Consider the following 21,826-nt stretch of genomic DNA (forward strand, 5'->3'; position numbering starts at 1 on the left):
GTTGTTTCTAAAACAAGCTAAATCAAATTGATCTTGTTTTAAGGATTTAAAGATATTTTTAAAGGAAAACAATACAAAAATTATTATCAAGAATATGATTTTTGTCCTAATATTAAAGGTCTTACTAGAAAAAAAGAAATTATGATCCAACGTGAATTTTCTTGGTAAATATGATCGTGTCTGGTAACTTGTGCATGTAAAATGGCTAGAAATAGCATTTTAGCTTAGCGTAAAGCTGTCAATTTACACAATGTTTATTTCTGTTTATTCTGCTCCAAACTAACTTCAAACTTACTTCTCTGTCTGCTAGTATGAATGTAACACATCATAAGAAAGTGTTTCACCGCTGTTCAAATGCACTTTGGATTGCATAATTTATATGTATACATTTTTCCATCTGAAAGGACTAAATATTAAATGAAACAAATGACAATAAAATGCAAATTAATCTTTTCAGTAATCAAAATACTTATTGAATGTAACTGTACTCTAAATACCAATGATTTAAATTGTAACTGTATTGGAATACAGTTACTTATATTTTGCGTTTTAAATACGTAATCCCGTTACAAGTATTGTAACGATCAAAGATGTCCATCTAGTGGACGTTTAAAACACTAGCTGGAAAAACATGTTTGGTGTGAACGGCCCCTTGCAGAAATGTAGCATGTTGCTAATATTGCATTGGTTGATTGTTTTGAAAAAAGAGAAAAAAGTGCTGCAAAAGAATTGTATTTATCGAGAGGAAGTGCACTTACGCTTCTCTGTTTAATCTTGCTTAAACTAGGTTTGGTGTCTTGGGGTTTTAGCAGTAGAGTTTTTACTCCATCAGAATGATAATCCACCACAGAATCTACAAACTCCGGAGAGAATTCTAGAGGGAATAGTATTTTTGGATGGAATATCTCTCGTTATCTGATAAGAACAATATTTTCCAGGCTTAAATGCATGTGCTTGATTTAAATGTGTCGTGTTCCACAGTTGAGGCAGATATATCAGTGCTGTGTTTCAGAAGGAATTTTGACAGCTGTTTACTTGCATTGGTTTGGCCGCAGTCTGTAGAACGTCTGTAGGTGATCAGATTTTAAATGAGGACTTCATCCTGTCAACCACAGAGATGGTTTTGTATAATAATTTTGGGTGGCATTTAACAAGATCGATCTGATGTAGCTTCTAGAAAAAACATTTGTTTTATTCTGTTTACAGAGATAAAGTGTCCCCCCTTAACACAGTAAAAGTCAGAGTAACCAATTTGTGTAATTGTTTGGAGAGTTTGATATTTACTCTTTCTACTCCCCTTAATTGTTTACTGGCCAGCTTTTTGTCTTGTACGTAATAATAACGTTGAGAGACAGGACGCTAATGGGTAGCGCATGCCTCTGAATATCAATGTGCCTTTTAGATGCTTCTTTATCTCTCCTCTCTGGTTTGTCTTTTTCTCTATTTTGCTTGCTGCCTCTCTCTTTTTCTCTTTGTCCCTTTCCTTTTTCTCTGTAGTGTTTTTAAAGAGATGCTGTCCGAATCGAAACCTTGTCCTTCCTGATCTAAAATAAACCAACCTTGGGAGCAGAAGGGGAGGGCATAGCTGCACGGTTCAGTAGCATCTGCCTGTCTCACTCTCCAGTGGACTTTTTATATTGTGTTAAAGGCTGCTTTGAATAAGATCAGTTTGGGCAAAAAATTGCTTTAAAGATTTGCACATTCTTATATATTTTTGTGACCTTTATATAGAGTTACTAGCACCACAATGTTCTGAAATAAATTCCGCTTGGAACACTTAATGTAAAGACAGGAGGTCAGTAACACCTGGAGAGAGCTATTTATTGTAGCATTTATTTGCATACTGAATTGTGATTGGTCATTTCTTTTTTGCATCTGTTTAACCATCTGTAGCAGGGGTCGGCAATCCATTCGTACATCATGAGCCACGCAGATCAATTCAGATAGTGCACAAGTGCCCATTTTGCCCATTAACCAGATTTCGCATTGTATGTAAACACTTTCACTGGCATTCTTACCGGCTTACCCTGTACAGCCGACAGAAAACAAGATGCACACTAGTGTCATGATGACAATGGCAAAGTGGCTCCGATGCAGTATTTCATTTTAGCTATGTCCACATTAATCCAGATAAATTTGAAAATAGCGTTTTCATTTTCGAAATGCTCTCTGTCCACACTGCCATTTTCAGTTGTTTTCCAAAAGTTTCTCATCCACACTGAAGCGTAGGAAAACGCTTAAATTCCCTTACTGTATAAAACATAAGAAGCGTGGCCCTGCATCATATCCATGTGTGGTCTGAAACGGAATTGTCCTCGTGTTCTGCCGCTGGACAGCAATTCCAAGTAAACTTCCATTCACCTTTTAAGGAATGTAATGTGAAGGTTGTACAAAGTAACATTAATCTTTAACAACACTATCAATAGCAATAGGGATATCAGGCACAACAATGCCGCTACAACATGGGCCACCATCTTGATTGTTTTGGGTTGAATGAATAACATGACTGCATCACAACAAGTACGTCATCGTTTTCTAATCTCTCCATTTTCCCTGTCCACACTACAATGCGAAGATGGCATTTTCAAATGTATCCACTTGGGAGAGCAATTTCAAAAAGCTCAGTTTTCGCTGGACAAAAATGCTGTCTCATTGTGGATGGAAGGCCAAAACATAGTAAAATGAATGCTTTTTAAACAAAAACATATTAGTGTGGACGTGGCCTTACACAGGACCAAAGCCTAAAACTAGAGCTGTCAAAATTAACAAGTTAACACATTCAATTAATTTAAAACGTTTAAAGCGTTAATTTTTCTTAATCGCGGTTAATGCATTTACGGTTAATACAGCATAAACCAGCATAAACACTTGTTGGAAATGCTGAACCTTTGCAATGTGTCCGCCCGGAATCATCACACTAAAGCACACACCACAAACATACACAGCAGTGATTCAGTGTCAGTGAGGGAGCTCTTAATGCTATTTGTTGTACAAAACAAGCCTAGATGAAACTTGTGACAGAAATCAAGTAATTTTTTAGCCTAAGTAAGGTGCATTTTAATAACCACAGAAGCACACCAAGTCTTAACTGTCACCAAAATGCAGAATGAGACATTTTTGTCTGCAAGTGCTTTTCATGTGGAGTTCAAAGCGGCCCTTGATGCTGGCGCTGATGCCATGATGCATATCATGAATGTGGCTTCACGATTGCTGTAACAAAGCAGATAGCCACAGTCTGCTGGCTGATTAATATTGTGGAGGATGAGAGATTTAAGAGATTTAATGCCCATTGCACTGAATATGTAGCCTATGTGGGGACTAGTTCTTTCAATTAGTCAAACTCCCACTTTACGTTTAATGTTACTTGAATTGGTGTTATTTTAGTGCATTTCTATCTTTATACTGTGGAAGGCTTTGTTTGGAAAATGTCAATAAAGCATTATATTGTTACATATTGTTTTGTTTTCTTTCCAAATGGAAAGAAATGCATTTTGACAGGAAAATTATATTTAGAGTCAAATTTCAGCACTTAAAAAATCTGCAATTAATCGCAAATAACTGCGAAAAATTACGCAATTAATTGCGATTAAAAAATTTAAATTAGCTGACAGCACTACCTAAAACATAAACTTGCCTAAAATATTACCACTGCTCTTTTGCAGTCTTACAAGAACTCGTTCAATTACCTTCTAGAAATGCAAATCTTGTTATTAGCTAAAATGCTTTATAGTTGTTCTATTTTCCTAGAGGATATAATCATCCTGTTAAGGATCTTATTTTTTGTACGTAATTTACTAGTGAATTTTAAGATTAATTCACTTTTTTATAGTGGAGAAGACTGCTGACTTCCCCTTTGCTGAGTTCTCTCTGGTGAAGAATGCAGGGCAAAATTGTACTTGTTTAATGGACAGGCACAATGAACATCATCTCTGCCAGCCTCACCTGTACAACGTGAACATTGTGCTGGAGTGCCAACTCATTGCATTTTCTGCCCACAAGGGCGTGCTGGCTGCCCATAGCCCCTTCTTCCGGGCCCTCCTATCACTATACCACATAAACCTGGCCTTTGAGGTTCTGACTATCAAGGGCTTGAAGCTCCTCAACTTCATCTGTTCCTCCAGGCTGCTGGCGTGGGACTGCACCATCTTCTACATCCTGCAAACAGCCATTGTTCTCCAGATGAGTGATCTAGAAAGCTCCTGCCACAAGCTCCTCAAAAGCCAATCACTTGGCTCAGAGATGGCTGACAAAGAGTGTGAAGACATTGCCTCGTCCAATCAGATGTACCGAGAGATCAAGATGAAGGAACTTGAGAAGATGTACACACAGCAAGGAAATGGTACTTTTTCATTGCTTGTAGAGGAGAGTAGGGCAGCACACCTCTCAATTAACCAGACAAATGTATCTAGTGTGCAGTCACACCAAACCAGCCCTAAGACCAAGCTCTATTACAAAAAGGATGAAAGTGGAGGGGGAGGGGCTAGCAGAGGAGTGCGTGGCTTATGCACAATGGAGGGAGGAGCTGGTCTCAATGAAGCTGGACCCCAGGATAGTACAGTCTCCTTTACCAGAGAGCAGATCATTGTGGAGGTCAATCTCAACAATCAAACATTAAATGTCTCCAAAGGGTCTGATGGAAAGGGCATCACATCAAGCACCTCAGGCCTTCTTGTTCAGCATCACAGCAATATTTCAGGTATGGAGGAGGGCAAGGAACAAAACCATAATGAAGATGTTGGGAAGGAAGAAGAAGAGTATGAACATGAAAAGGAAGAAATGGATGATTGCAGCAATGATGATGATGGAGATGAGCAAGATGAGGAGGAGAACAACGTCAACATTCCAGAGGTGGGACGTACTAGCATGGAAAGACCACGACGTGCCACAAGAACATCAACAGGCGTGGAAGCGGCCGTCACCATGAAACAGACACTAATAGGCTCCACCATAGCAGTGCGAGTGGAGGGGAGGAAGAGGAGAATAGAGCAGGAGAGCCTCGGCCAAAAGGTGAAGCTTGAAGAGAAGCAACACTTTTCCTGTAAGAAATGTCCTCGCATTTTTAACAACCGCTGGTATCTGGAGAAGCACATGAACGTTACTCACAACCGCATGCAGATCTGCAACAAATGTGGCAAACGCTTTTTATTGGAAAGCGAGCTGCTACTGCACCATCAAACCAGCTGTGAGAAAAGCATACAGGTAGATACACATATCTGCATGTAGACACATTAAAAATATTCAAGAGTTCAATCTATAAGGCTGTTTTCACACAAGCTTTTGATTGGAACCAAAGCTTGGAACCACACTCAAGTCCGCTTGAAATTATAGTCGGGGGTGCGGTTTGTGTGGTTCAAAATTGGTATGAAAGCAATCCAGCCTAATTTGTGTAAGTGAATTGCTATAGACCCTATTCAGAGTAGCGCCATATTTAATTCTTGACGGGAATGAAAACAAGATTGTGAGGGATTGACTAACTTAGACCTGGCATGTACTGCATTAGGCTGTATAAAGCACATAGATCTGCTGAAATACTAGCCCTCCCTTAGACCCGGCCATGCATGAGAAAGGAGGAGAGAGAGATGAAAATGATCTATATGCACATGCTTTATTAAAAGTAGGTCTGCCAAGCCATTTCCACCTCCAAGCCAAACTGGGCCTAAACCATTCACCCCTCATTTGTTACTGCTGCATGAAGTACTAGTAAAGAATTAGGAAATTGTACCTTTGTTTGATGTCACGGTTAATTTGACAAATTCATTCTTTAAATTCATTCAAATTAATTTGATTTCTTATGGTGAGCTATAATCTTTGAACTATATATTAGTTTAGATGTGCCCTTTGTGAAACTCATTGTTCAGAATATAAGCATTTCTTAGAAGTGCGCTCTAAAAATTATGATGCCCTTTTTCCATGGACCCCCAAAGGTAGAACTGTTTTGTCTAATTCAGTTCAATTAGATCCTCTGATCTTTATAGTGTTTGACCTGTGGGAAAGCCTTTAAAAAGCTGTGGTCTTTACACGAACACAACAAGATAGTCCATGGATATGCGGAGAAGAAGTTCTCATGTGAAATCTGTGAAAAGAAGTTCTACACCATGGCCCACGTCAGGAAACACATGGTTGGTGAGTACTGGGTCACGATCCATTTTAACAATAATTTTCAATGCTTATAATGAGTGATTTTAAAATAATCTAAACACTGAATCTAATAATTTAATCTTGACATTCTTGAAATTAATAGAACATTTGGGAAACTACTCCTTGCCTTAAAAGAATAGTTCACCCCAAAATGAAAATTCTTTCATTATTTACTCACATCCAAGATGTGTATGACTTTCTTTCTTTTGCTGAACACAAACGAAGATTTTTAGAAGAATATCTCAGCTCTGTAGGTCCATACAATGCAAGTGAATGGTGGCCAGAAATTTGAAGGTCCAAAAAGCACATAAAGGCAGCATAAAAGTAATCCATAAGACACCAGTGGTTAAATCCATGTCTTCAGAAGCGATATGATAGGTGTAGGTGAGAAACAGATCAATATATAAGTCCTTTTTTTACTATCTATCTCCACTTTCACTTTCACATTCATATTCGTTTGTTTTTGCCGATTTGTATTCTTCATGCATATCGCCACCTACTGGGCAGGGATGAGAATTTATAATAAAAAATGACTTAAATATTGATCTGTTTCTCACCCAGACTTATCATATCACTTATGAACCTATAGAGCTGAGATATTTTTTAGAAATCTTTGTTTGTGTTCAGCAGAAGAAAGAAAATCATACACATCTGGGATGGCATGAGGGTGAGTAAATGATGTGAGTATTTTCATTTTAGGGTAAACTATCCCTTTAACCTGCAAGTCCATATTTATTGCACTAGTAAATTAATTTTAAACACTAGCAAATTTGTTTGTTACACATTAGTACTCAAATAATAAAATGTCATGTTTTTCTTCAGAATGTAGCTTTTATTTTTAAAGATTGCATATCCCAGTATACATTGCCCAAGACATTTAAAATTCATGAATCGGCTGTGCTTCTTACAAGATTCAGTTTTCAAACAATAGTTTGATGCCAGAAAATGAACATTTAATAATAGTGTTACATTTTACTGATTGCCTGTAAAACACTGTCCACTAAACCTAAAGGTCTCCATTCGGTATAACAAAAGTTTGGGAGAAGCATGTTAATTTAATCCAACAAACTGCAATCCTATATGTGATTAAACACCCTGTTACCTCACTCTTTCAAGCATTTCTTCCTCCATCCCTTCCACAATACAACACTCTCTCTTTCTCCTTCAATAGTAGTTCATGTCCTTTGAACTCCAAACTGTGTCTCAGCTCAAACCCCTCCTTTGCAGGCATCAAGCCACACCTTTAAACTTTATCCGGATTGTGCATTACATTAACAAATGAGCTCAAGGATCCATTTAACATCAAAGAATACATCCACCTGTCACAGCTAGGTGGCAGTCACGATGCTGCTAAATAGCTCTGTGATATGCACAAAGACATATTGTAGTGGAAATTAACCTTCAGGCATAGGTAATACAGCACACCTAGCCTTTTTACCGAATTATACTTTCATCTCTTGAAGCCTGATCTTCCCAGTCAAACACAATAGTAAAGTGCTTTCTATAAAGTCTCTGTGTTCAGGGGAAAGCAGCTGCTGTGACCTTGTTTTACAATCTACAGCAGGCAGAGACGAGGACAGAGGCTGTATTGTTTTATCAGCCCTGACAGCAGAGAGGAAATCTTTTATCTAAGAGTGCTTCCATCTACCAAAACCCACTCCATTGTCCATGAATGACATTTGCTCATCTGATACTGACAAACAAATATGCAATAATAATACAGTGTTTTATTTTAAGATGTCATGAGATGTAATTTACTTGGAATAAACTGGCTGTTCCTCTAGCTGCCCTGGTGGAAAAAATGAACAGACATTAATGAGACGAAGAAATGCATGTTTTATACTACCAATTCATTATATTGTAAACAACAATTGGTTTTAGTATTAGACATATACAATAGATGTGAATTTTTGTTCATATTTATAACATAAGCAATGTCTTAAAAGAAGAGTTTTAGAAGCAGTTTTTGTATAGATTTGTTTGTTGACAGTTCTGTTACTTTAGTAAGTTTGATTGTTGTTGCCTTTATCTGCAGCTCACACTAAGGATATGCCATTCACTTGTGAGACATGTGGAAAGTCCTTTAAACGCAGCATGTCTCTTAAAGTGCACTCTCTTCAGCATTCTGGAGAAAAACCCTTCAAGTGTGAGGTGAGTTAAAAGACACCAGTGTTCAATAAATAACTGCAATTCATATATTTATTAATTAATAATAATCACAAGAACCAGAACTATCTATTGTATTAGCAGATGAACTGAATATTAAACCCTAGAATTCATATGTGACTTTACCCCTCTAAAATGAATACGTGGGTTGAAAATCAGATGCTTATTCTTTATAAAACAACTTTTTTTTTTTTGGAGAAAAATTAACTTTAATGATAATTGTATGATTGTAATATTTTAAATGACTGATATATCTTTAGTTGTAAATTGTTTCACACACATTGAAAATGGAGTAGGAGTGTTGGGTGACATGATTAAAAAAAAAGCCTGTATAACAGTGCTATGGGCAATTTCAATGTAACATATGAAATGTCTAAAACAACCCTACCCACACAAATAAGTACAATGGATTAGGTTAAAACAAAATGTTTTTTTTTAAACTTATACAAGCTATAAACTTGCATAAAGTTATAAACTACATACTGTGAGTTAAATACTATGTGTTATATATAAACATGAACATGATATTTAACATTTATGTAGTAGCATAACAGATGAAAAACTGAAAAAAAATCAATATTTTACTACTGTAATGCCCATGTAAAGTGGTTATACAAGTGTAATACAAGTGTTCAATGCATTGAATATTATAGTTAACACAAATGTGATATATACAACCCACATATGCATTCTAGAGGTAGTGATGCACATTCTCTTATAATTAAAAACATATTCAATTAAATATTAAAATAGCCTGTTCACATAATCAAAGATACCTTAATTGAGGAAAACTTTTTAGATGACTGGGTTTTTGACCCACATGCATTTTAGGGTAAATCAACTGTATCTAATGAGATTCTACCTCCGATGTCTTAGAATTGTAGTGAAAGGTTCCAGTACAAATACCAGCTGAGGTCTCATATGAGCATCCATATCGGACACAAGCAGTTCATGTGCCAGTGGTGTGGCAAAGACTTTAACATGAAGCAGTACTTTGATGAACACATGAAGACTCACACTGGTAGGAACTGCCTGTTGTAATCATAGTCAAGAAAAGTGTTGAAGTGTTTTCATTGTGTTGATTCTTTTAGACTGTAAATAATTCTATTCATATGTTGACCTTGTTTTCCAGTGAAAAATTATCCTTTAAAGTACACTGTAAGGGGGTTCAGTGGAAAGGAGGAGGCGAGAACCGGCTTGACAACTTAAATAATAATTTAATGAACAACTAAAACACACAATCAAAAACACACAGTACAGCTGTCTGCTATTCTCTCTCTCTCGAACTGTCGTCCCCGGCCGCCTTTATCCCTCGCGTGCCCCATCAGGCTGATTGGGGACCGGGTGTGTCTCATTCCAGCCCAGCCCCGCCCTCCTCGGCTCTACACTCCTCCCGGCGTTGCCTCAGGCCGGGGAGCCCCCGGCATGACGTACATCCCCCCCCACCCTTCCTCTCCGGGGGGGGGCGTGCCTTATGCCCCGACTGCTGGCGGGTCCTCCCCGCCTTCCTTGACCTGGGAGGAAACAGGAGGGGAAAAACAACAACAAAAACACAAAATGGCGAGGGAAAGGCCAACACGGAGCGACAGAGAGAGAGAGAGGAGAGAGAGAAAAAGAAACTCACCGGTTCTCTGATGCGCCGTCGCGTGGTCCTCGATCACTACTCCACCCTCTCAGGCGGACTGCAGCCGCTCCTCCCCGGGCGGACCGGAGTCAGACCTCTGACCCCCAGCGGACAGAACGCCCCTCCGCGTTCCCGGCGTCCCGTGGGGACTCTCCTCCGCCCCTGGCAGCGGCCCTACCACTCCAGGCAGTCGGGGAGTCGCTTCCCTCCTCCCCCCGCGGACGGCGGTCTTCTCTCGACCCCTCCGCGTTCCCGGGGGACGGCAGGGCACTCCTCCGCCCCCGGCAGCGGCTCCCTCGCTCCAGGCGGTCGGGGAGTCCCGTCCCCACTCGCCTCGCGGACGGCGGCCGTTCCCCGCGTCCGGGTGGTCGGGCTACTCCGTCCCCCGTCAGACGGCAGCGGCGCTCCCCTGGGTGGACGGCAGTGTCGAGGACCCTGCAACGGGAATCCCTCCTCCTTCCCGTGTTTCGGCACCAGTGTAAGGGGGTTCAGTGGAAAGGAGGAGGCAAGAACCGGCTTGACAACTTAAATAATAATTTAATGAACAACTAAAACACACAACCAAAAACACACAGTACAGCTGTCTGCAATTCTCTCTCTCTCGAACTGTCGTCCCCGGCCGCCTTTATCCCTCGCGCGCCCCATCAGGCTGATTGGGGACCGGGTGTGTCTCATTCCAGCCAGGCCCCGCCCTCCTCGGCTCTACATACACTTACCTGAGAAGAAACATTTTATAAGTTATTAAGACTTGTATTATAAGTACTTATTTGAATAAAAGTGTATTTAATCTTGGAGAAGTGCTTGGTAGATTTTTTTCATTTGCTCTAAAGTGATAGTTCACCAAAAAAAGAAAATTCTCTCATAATTTACTTACCCTCATACCATCCCAGATGTGTATGACTTTCTTTCTTCTGCAGAACACAAACAAAGATTTTTAGAAAAATATCTCAGCTCTGTAGGTCCATACAATGCAAGTGAATGGTGACCAGACTTTTGAAGCTCCAAAAAGCACATAAAGGCAGCATAAAAGTAATCCATACAACTCCAGTGGTTTATATATATGCCCTGATCAGCCACAACATTAAAACCACCTGACTAATATTGTGTAGGTCCCCCTCGTGCCGCCAAAACAGCGCCAACCCGCATCTCAGAATAGCATTCTGAGATGCTATTCTTCTCACCACAATTGTACAGAGTGGTTATCTGAGTTACCGTAGACTTCATCAGTTCGAACCAGTTTGGCCATTCTCTGTTGACCTCTCTAATCAACAAGGCATTTCCACACACAGAACTGCTGCTCACTGGATGTTTTTTGTTTCTGGCACCATTCAGAGTAAATTCTAGAGACTGGCACCAACAATCATGCCACGGTCCAAATCACTGAGATCACATTTTCCCCATTCTGATGGTTGATGTGAACATTAACTGAACGTTCTGACGCATATCTGCATGATTTTATGCACTACACTGCTGCCACATGACTGGCTAATTAGATAATTGCATTGATGATTGTTGGTGCCAGGTGTGCTGGGTTGAGTATTTCTGTAACTGCTGATCTCCTGGGATTTTCACACACAACAGTCTCTTTGGTGTATAGAGAATGATTTGAAAAATAAAAAACAACCAGTGAACGACAGTTCTGTCGACGAAAATATCTTGTTGATGGGAGAGGTCAACAGAGAATGGTCAGACTGGTTCAAACTGACAGAAAGGCTACCGTAACTCAGATAACCACTCTGTACAATTGTTGTGAGCAGAATAGCATCTCAGAAAGCACAATATGTCGAACCTTGAGACGAATGGGCTACAACAGCAGAAGACCACGTTGAGTTCCACTTCTGTCAGCCAAGAACAAAAAACTGAGGCTGCAGTGGGCCTACCATTTGTGTACCTCAGCAGAAATTCAGATTTGTCAGACCAGGCAATGTTTTTCCAATCGTTTACTGTCATGTTTTGGTGAGCCTGTGCCCACTGCAGACCCAGTTTCCTGTTCTAAGATGACAGTAGTGGTATCCGGAGGGGTCTTCTGATGCTGTAGCCCATCCGCCTAAATGTTCGACATGTTGTATGTTGAGAAATGCTTTTCTGCATAGCACTGTTGTAATGCGTGTATATTTGGGTTCACCTTCCTGTCAGCTTGGTCCAGTCTGGCCATTCTCCGTTGACCTCTCTCATCAACAAGGTGTTTCCGTCCACAGAACTGCCACTCACTGGATGTTTTTTTTTTGGCACCATTCGGAGTAAATTCTAGAGACTGTTGTGTGTGAAAATCCCAGGAGATCAGCAGTTACAGAAATGCTCAAACCAACCCATCTGGCACCAACCATCATGCCAAGGTCTAAATCACTGAGATCACATTTGTTCCCCATTCTGATGATTGATGTGAACATTAACTGAAGCTTCTGACCCATATCTGCATGTTTTTATACATTTATTAATTTGACATTACACTGCTGCCACATGATTGGCTGATTAGATAATTAGATATTCTACATGAATAAGTAGATGTACAGGTGTACCTAATAAAGTGGCTGGTGAGTGTATGTATTGTTTATGTTGTGGATTCCTATTAATTAATGAAAGTATGTGTTAGTGACAGGTAAGCAGTTTAATTTTATGCTGATATTGAAAAAACAAAACCAAACACAGCAGAGGTGAAAAATAACTCAATACTCTTATAGTTTTTTATGTTAATGTATCAATAATTAATACATTTCCAAATCAAGTTTTTTCCATCTTCCTGTCTTCTTTAGGAGAAAAGCCATACATCTGTGAGATCTGTGGAAAGAGCTTCACGAGCCGACCCAATATGAAACGACACCGACGCACTCACACAGGCGAGAAACCGTACCCCTGTGATGTTTGCGGCCAGCGCTTCCGCTTCTCCAACATGCTCAAAGCACACAAGGAGAAGTGCTTCCAGGTCAACAACTCCCTCAACCCCAACCCTCTGGGCCTGGACCCCACATCAGCTGATATGAACACACAGGCCAATCAGATATCCAGCCAGCCCATATCCCCTCCCGGCGAGGCGTCGACACTCCACCAGGTCAAGTCTCTCTCACTTCCCTTCGTTCACTCGATTGTAGGTCTTCCCACTCAACCGCCCCTGTTTTCCACTGAAAGGGTTAACTCCAAAAACTAATTTTAAGTTTAAGGTTGGAGGTCATTTGATTTGTTTATTTTCTGAAACCCAAAGCTTGCAGTAGCTCCACTGACTCCCCTTGAGCTTTGTGATTCAAAGCAAATGTGAGTCACTCGCTAAGGGATTTCGAAGCGTGCCGAGCGAAGTCTAAGACTTCTGGCGGGTGTTTGAACAGTGTGTGACACTAAATATTCCTTTAAACTGTGCAAATGTTCACTTATATTATTGTCATAGAGATATTTTATATACTGTTAAAATAAGCTTCTCGTATTACCGAAAGAAAGAAAATGTTCTCATTTTTGATGATGTATGTTGCATATTTCTGTGAGCTACAGGATTAGCATTTAGCATTACATATAGCATTTTATAGACATTCATGCTTTTACCTTTCATCTAACCATAAATTCAAGACTTAGTTAACTCAAAAATGAAAATTCTCATTTACTCACCCTCATGTTGTTCTAAACACATACCAAATAGGAATTGAGGCTGCCACTCCCTAATATTCTGCCTAGCATCTTCAATTGAGTTTCACAGAAAAAATAAAGTTATGTGGGTTTGGAACAAAATGAGAATGAGTAAATAATGACAGAATCTTTTTTTTTTGGGTGAACTATGCCTTTAAAAGTCGAGATTAGATGTTCATGCTGAAGACTATGGAAGCCCAGGAGTGCCATTTACAAAAGAATGAAGGAATAAATTATCAGTCTGTTAATTTGAAATTTTTTATTTGAATAAATAAACCAATTTATAAATAGACAAATAAATAGACACATTTAAATGTGAATAAATAAACCAATTTTAAAATGTACAAATAAATAGACACATTTAAATCTGTTTATTTAATTCATGTTTTAAAATGTCATTATATTTAACAATAAAATTGTGCATTACTAAATCATATTTAAATGCACCATTTAAATTGTGTTTTAAAATGCATTTTGCTATTGCTTTTCTTCATTCATTTGCCAGTTGCTTTTCTTTATTGTTTGACTTTTCCTTTTTGTTTTTACCATTTGTCAATTCATACCAGCTGAAGCCCAGGATTGCCAGTTAAAAAAGAATGAAGGAATAAATTATCAATCTATTCATTTGAAAATAAAAACTCAATTTATAAATGGACAAATAAAAAGACACATTTAAATGTGTTTATTTAATTAATGTTTAAAAATGTCATTGTATGCTATCACGCTATTCTCTGCGGCATCCACGCACAACTCACCACGTGCCCCACCGACAGCGAGAACCACATTATAGCGACCAAGAGGAGGTTACCCCATGTGACTCTACCCTCCCTAGCAACTGGGCCAATTTGGTTGCGTAGGAGACCTGGCTGGAGTCACTCAGCACACCCTGGATTCGAACTTGCGACTCCAGGTGTGGTAGTCATCGTCTTTACTCACTGAGCTACCCAATTGCTTTTCTTTAGTCATTTGCCAATGGCTTTTCTTTTTCGTTTTGCTTTTCCTTTTTTCTTTTTCCTTTCCTTTAACCAATTGAGAATCGAGTTAAAAAAATCCCATTGGACTGTTGACTCGTGAGAGTAACCAATGAACTTTCGACTCAGTTATAAGACACACCCCCTGTCCTATGTGCCACTTGAAGAGGTTGTAAGATGGCCTGTCATTGGACGACGGTACGAGCAGTTTACGTGATATTATTGGATCTGTGAATCCCATGCACAAGAAACGGATGCGAAACAGATCACATGGTGGCTCATTCACTGTTGCTGTGAAATACTGAACACGGCCCTACCTGAGCCTGCACAGTGATATTTGTCCAGGATGGGAGGTGGTAATCATGATGTTGTGAACAGAACCAGCCTCCCGCCCTGTGGCCTGAACTGAAACACATGACGGAGGTGAGCAAGGGCAACAGCTTGAGTCGCTGGAGAAAGCCGATGAACTTTCCAGAACTTATACTGAAGAAAACGCACATCCCTTTTCAGTAATATCACATTCATAAAAAAAACACTGTATGATCATCTTTAAATATTTTATTTTTATTAAAATAATTGCCTGTGTATGATCGAGAACAGGCGGACTGTCGGAATGACGGTCAGCTGAGGATACAGAGAAGGCAGCGAGCAAATTTTGTTGAACAAATGGCAGTGTTTAATCTAATGTTGTTTATTATGAAAGTGTCTCTTTCAAATGAATATATATATATATATGGGGTTGGGAGGGTTACTTTTGAAATGTATTCTACTACAGATTACAGAATACATGCTGTAAAATGTCATTTGTAATGTATTTCATTAGATTACTCATGGTCAGTAACGTATTCTAAATACTTTGGATTATTTCTTCAGCACTGGTAGATTTTTTCATTTGTTTTGACTATAAAAACTCTGCCAGTACAGTAAGACAAAATACACGTTAAAATACATTCTCTGAAAAACCTAAATATCTTATGCAGTGTTGTTTCTAAAACAAGCTAAATCAAATTTATCTTGTTTTAAGGATTTTTAGATATTTTTACAGGAAAACAATACAAAAATTACTATCAAGAATACGATTTTTGCCCTAATATCAAAGGTCTTAATAGAAAAAAGAAATTGTGATTCAACGTGAATTTCTTGATAAAAAATATGATCGTGCCTGGTAACGTGCATGTAAAATGGCTAGAAATAGCATTTTAGCTTAGCGTAAAGATGACAATTTACACAAGGTTTATTTCTTCTGCTCCAAACTTACTTCAGACTTCAAACTTACTTCTCTGTCTGCTCGTATGAATGTAACACATCATAAGAAAGTGTTTCACCGCTGTTCAAATGCACTTTGGATCGCATCATTTATATGTATAAATGTTTTCCATCTGAAAGGACTAAATATTAAATGAAACAAATGACAATAAAATGCAAAGTAATCTCTTCAGTAATCAAAATACTTTTTGAATGTAACTGTATTCTAATTACCAATTATTAAAATTGTAACTGTAGTGGAATACAGTTACTTACATTTTGTATTTTAAATACGTTTTCCCGCTACATGTTTTCCGTTACTCCCCAACCCTGTATATATATATATATATATATTAGGGCTGCCCCCGACCAAAGATTATCCTAGTCAACTAGTAGGCATTAATTTAAGCCATTAGTCAACTAGTCGCACGTTTATGGTTTTAATTTGATTACTTGTATATATATTGGGGGGCATCAGAAAATGGTTTGAATTCCAGGGCTGAGAAAGAATGTTATAAGTAACATTGCTAACACTGTTCTACATTACAGAGAAATACTAAACCGTATTAATGAGCCTTTAAAATATAAATTTTACAAGCACACGCACTAAGCGATCCGCAGCGACACCGGCAAAAGCGGTAATGATTCTGAATGTGTCGGAAAAACCGGCAAGGAGACTGTCTGAACATTTTGTTAATTTATAGAGAGAAATGCACATTAGGGTTGTGCCGACAGACGATGATCTCGGGGATCAACGATGGTCAGAGTGATCGCCAATAGCTGATGCCTTTGACGATGTCAAGACGATATTTGTCACTTTTTCCCATTAATGTATTAAATTAATTATTATTATTAGGCTATTATTATTATCAAGTTAATATTACAAATAATTTGCCTGTAGACACACAGGCACGCGCTTGAAGAAACAGTTTATTTTTAAGAACAGATGACAGAAAAGCAGTCTATGCGCATGTCTGATGCGCTGTTTGTACGGAGGCGTGCAGTCTCATGGAACACACGTATGTAAATGGTTCTCACTCTTTCTTTATTTCTGTCTTCTGAATTGTTTTTTTTTTTTTTTGCAAGAACAATATCGTTTATGAGTGCTGCAAATGACCTCATACATCTCAGCTCAGGAGGTGCTTTGAGTTCAGTTCGCTTTATTTCCACATTCCAACTCTGCAGCCTATACATCTGTGATTAAAACATAAAATAATACAAAAAAACACGTTCACCTCGAACCGTGATTTATATTTCAGTGATTATTATCATATATGTAATTATCATAATATTATAATTATTATTTTTACATTTATAATTGTTATTATTTCTTCATTTGTGTAAGCAATTTTCCTCCTGCATATTTAGACGGATACTTGCCTGACAGTAAATGGAGAGGTGGCTACTTATATACAGTTGTGCTCAAAAGTTTGCATACCCTGGCAGAAATTGTGAAATTTTGGCATTGATTTTGAAAATATGACTGATCATGCAAAAAAAAAATATTTAAGGATAGTGATCATATGAAGCCATTTATTATCACATAGTTGTTTGGCTCCTTTTTAAATCATAATGATAACTGAAATCACCCAAATGGCCCTGATCAAAAGTTTACATACCCTTGAATGTTTGGCCTTGTTACAGACACACAAGGTGACACACACAGGTTTAAATGGCAATTAAAGGTTAATTTCCCACACCTGTGGCTTTTTAAATTGCAATTAATGTCTGTGTATAAATAGTCAATGAGTTTGTTAGCTTTCATGTGGATGCACTGAGCAGGCTAGATACTGAGCCATGGGGAGCAGAAAAGAACTGTCAAAAGACCTGCATAACAAGGTAATGGAACTTTATAAAGATGGAAAAGTATATAAAAAGATATCCAAAGCCTTGAAAATGCCTGTCAGTACTGTTCAATCACTTATTAAGAAGTGGAAAATTCAGGGATCTATTGATACCAAGCCAAGGTGAGGTAGACCAAGAAAGATTTCAGCCACAACTCTCAGAAGAATTGTTCGGGATACAAAGAAAAACCCACAGGTAACCTCAGGAGAAATACAGGCTGCTCTGGAAAAAGACGGTGTGGTTGTTTCAAGGAGCACAATACTTGTTGACCCCTCTCCAAACATAGCGCTTATGGTTGTGACCATAAAGCTCTATTTTGGTCTCGTCACTCCAAATTACAGTGTGCCAGAAGCTGTGAGACATGTCAAGGTGTTGTCGGGCATATTTTAACCGGGCTTTTTTGTGGCATTGGCTTCTATCTGGCAACTCGACCATGCAGCTCATTTTTATTCAAATATCGTCATATTGTGCTCCTTGAAACAACCACACCGTCTTTTTCTGAACTCCAGGGGTTGCAGCCAGCGTATTTTACCATTGAGCTAACCAGACCCCAAATCAGAAGATTTTTAAGATCATGAAAAACATTTCAGTCAAGTGTTTCAAAACATTTGACCGGTAGTGTATATATATATATATCGTGAAGGAGGGAATAAATGAATTTATTCACACACATGATGTATTTTCCCGGACAACAAAATACCTGACCGGTAGAGAATGCACAGATGAAGTAGGTTCTTTACCAGAGAGATGTTGACAACTGTTGTAAAGCCATCTTTCAAAAAGTTGAACAACACCCATTTTAATTGCACTTAATTGTTTTCCAGTTTCATTTGAATTTTTTGTTAAAATAAATAAAAAATAAAGTTCAAAGTTTGAAATCAAGGTGTCTTGCTTTATTGTGTAGGCTTAACCCTAACCCTGCTTAACGAAAATTAACCCATAGTACCACCTAGCGTCCAACCAGGGGTTCGTCGGTTTCCTGAGTAGTTTTGTTTTTTTTCAGCGACCAACCGACCAATCAAAACTTGGTCGATCAAGACTCTTCTCATTGACTAACGTTTGGTTGACTATCAGGGGGCAGCCCTAATATATATATATATATATATATATATATATATATATATTCCACACCAGCCTGCTGTTTATATCTGTTTATAATGTCACAAATGATGTTTGTGCTTCATCTTTTGTTGTGCTCATCTTCATAAAGATGACAGGAGCTATACACACAGTAAACACAGAATGTACTCATTCTTTTATCAAATTCCTGGTACAATTAAAATGTAAATGCATTCAAAATTCAAATTAAAAATGTTAAATCCATAAGACCCAAACTACAATTGTAAAAGAGCAATTTGATAAAAGAATGTGTACACTGTGTATTTACTGTGTGCATAGCTCCTGTTAGTCAATAAACATCTTTATGTAGATGAGCACAACAAAAGATGAAGCACAAACTTTATTTGCAACATTATAAACAGATATACATAGCAGGTTGGTGTGGAATATATATATATATATATTCATTTGAAAGAGACACTTTCATAATACACATAAGTAATACACAACATTAGATTAAACACTGCCATTTGTTCCACAAAAGTTTGCTCACTGCCTTCTCTGTATCCTCAGCTGAACGTCATTCCGACAGTCAATTATTTTAATAAAAATACAATATTTAAAGATGATCATACAGTGTTTTTTTTATGAATGTGATATTACTGAAAGGGGATGTGCATTTTCTTCAGTATAAGTTCTGGAAAGTCCATCGGCTTTCTCCAGCGACTCAAACCGTTGCCCTTGCTCACCTCCGTCATGTGTTTCAGTTCGGGCCGCGGGTCAGGAGGCTGGTTCTGTTCACAGCATCATGATTACCAGCTCCCATCCTGGACAGATATCACTGTGCACACTCAAGTAGGGCCACGTTCAGTATTTCACAGCAACAGTGAACGAGCCACCATTAACTTCTGATATGTTTCGTATCCATTTCTTGTGCACGGTATTCACAGATCCAATAATATCACATAAACTGCTCGTACCGTCGTCCAGTGACAGGCATCATCTTACATCCTCTTCAAGTGGCTCATAGGACAGGGGGTGTGCCTTATAACTGAGTCGAAAGTTCATTGGTTGCTCTCACGAGTCAACAGTCCAATGGGATTTTTTTCATTCGATTCTCAATTGGTTAAAGAAAAAGGAAAAAGATAAGGAAAAGCAAAACGAAAAAGAAAATCCATTGGCAAATGACTTAAGAAAAGCAATTGCCAAATACCTTTTTTAAAATGCAATTTAAAAGGTGCTTTTAAAGTGTATTACAAAGTGCATTTAAAAGACTCATTAATGTACTAAGTTATTCCTACATTTAATGACAATTTAAACATGAAATAAATCTGATTTATTAATGCACACTTTTATTGTTAAATATAATGACATTTTTAAACGTTAATTAAATAAACACATTTAAATGTATCTTTCTATTTGTCCATTTATAAATTGATTTATTTATTCAAGTTTTTATTTTCAAATTAATAGATTGATAATTTATTCATTCTTTTGTAAATAGCACTCCTGGGCTTCCATAGAAGACGGTAAGTAATGTACAATTATGAGAGCTGCCTTCCCACTCAGAAATACAAATATATACTGAAAATTAACAGCAGAGGGCGCTGTGAGACATAAGCATTGCAAAGTCTCAGCTCCTCAGCCAATTAAAATGTAGCAGCTGTGTTCCCCTGCCATAACCAAATCCTGTTACCTATTGTGCTACGATTGAATATGATACATGTATAATCACTCCAGCACATTAGTTTTAACCATAGATGTATTTATATTGTCCTGTCTTCTTTGTATTCTGAAAGTTTGTCAAAGTTTTGCCATATTTGCCGGGGTATATATATTTGCAGAAGTTTATGTTGCGAAAAGTCTGTGCAGGGCACAGGATGTAGAGTTGGTTTGTGTCAAAGGTTTTATGTAGGAGAGGCATTTGAGAATACTGTTAGACACTTAAAATATGAAGGTAAATCAGTAGCAAAACTCGGGCCCTTGCATATTTGTATTTGAGAACTTGTACAATAAATATTTGTACTCGTAAGTTGAAACTTACACTTACAGCACCAGTGTGTAGTCCAACCAATAAAACAACTTCATTGACCCATCTCCTACCCCGCCAAACACTGGTCTTGCTCTGGTCTTGCTCTCTCGCATCAGGAGCACAAGTGAGTTTTGCTACATGTTTTCGCAAAAGTAGTTGCAAAAGTCAAGGCTGGAACATTTAAAGTTGTAGTGCCAGATTTGAGAGGTTGTAGGTGCCGATTTGTGGTTGTACTGCGAAAATGAATTAAAGTACAAAAGTTAATGTGTAATACAAGTTTGTGTCTGTATTTATGTGAATGTCATTTTACACATTTGTGACTACTTAGCTGCAATTGTGAATTCAAAACACAAGCTTTGAATTATTGTCTGTGAGTGCAGATTGCAACATTCAACTTCAAATGTTTTTTTTTACAAGTTTTCTCATTGGTGCTGTGAGTGTAAATTTCAACTTAAGAGTACAAATATTTATTGTACAAGTTCTCAAATCTAAATATGCAAACTCTCAAGTTTTGCTATTGATTTACCTTCAAATAAAAGAACCTTTATCATTTTAAAAAAAATCCCAAAGAAGGATGTTTCACAAATTTGTTTCTTTATACTTTTAAAAGTTGCAGAGCACTTTAATGTCAGTGTTAGCCATTTATTTAATGGCAAAAATCTGAAACGCCTAAATCACTTTTAAAGAATTTAGAGTGAAAAGGTGTGTGTTTTGTTTGCACTGAGGCAGTGTTTGGATCAAATATATATATATATATATATATATATATATATATATATATATATATATATATATATATATATATATATATATTTAAACGTGTTGAATGTCTGAAATGCTTTATGGTACATCATACACGTTTATAAACTATTTTCAGTAATTCTTTTTTTTTAATTATTATTATGTAAACAGTCCTTCAGTCACTGTTTTATGATTTCAAACTTGGGTGTTTGAATAACTTATGGAAAGTTAGATTTGTCAAATGATGGAAAAATGTATCCCTGTAATGTTTTTTTTTTTTTTTGTTTGTTTTTTTTTGCCCTTAAATGTAATAATTATGTAGTATAACTTTTAGACTTAGATGTTAGGAAAAAAGTAAAACCAAGTCAAGAAAGGAATAGACCGGTTTTTATG

The 21,826-nt window shown here is 37.8% G+C and overlaps 1 protein-coding gene across 2 annotated transcripts in view; it reads left to right on the plus strand.

Annotated features, from left to right (window-relative positions):
* The first annotated feature begins 3,831 nt into the window (after window positions 1–3,831).
* Window positions 3,832–21,826, plus strand: part of LOC127431756 (zinc finger and BTB domain-containing protein 47-like) — a 54,832-nt gene continuing 36,837 nt past the window's right edge. Inside the window, exons 1-5 of one of the 2 annotated variants that reach the window (XM_051682283.1) lie at window positions 3,832–5,199; window positions 5,976–6,123; window positions 8,174–8,289; window positions 9,181–9,325; window positions 12,682–18,759. In XM_051682283.1, the coding sequence (XP_051538243.1) occupies window positions 3,904–5,199; window positions 5,976–6,123; window positions 8,174–8,289; window positions 9,181–9,325; window positions 12,682–13,073 (2,097 nt within the window). In that variant the 5' untranslated portion in view covers window positions 3,832–3,903 and the 3' untranslated portion in view covers window positions 13,074–18,759. Of the gene's footprint in view, window positions 5,200–5,975; window positions 6,124–8,173; window positions 8,290–9,180; window positions 9,326–12,681; window positions 18,760–21,826 lie in introns of those variants that run through there. The other variant, XR_007895645.1, reaches the window with a different exon arrangement.

The sequence above is a fragment of the Myxocyprinus asiaticus genome, chromosome 41 (assembly GCF_019703515.2).
Source record: "Myxocyprinus asiaticus isolate MX2 ecotype Aquarium Trade chromosome 41, UBuf_Myxa_2, whole genome shotgun sequence".
Classification (NCBI taxonomy): domain Eukaryota; kingdom Metazoa; phylum Chordata; class Actinopteri; order Cypriniformes; family Catostomidae; genus Myxocyprinus; species Myxocyprinus asiaticus.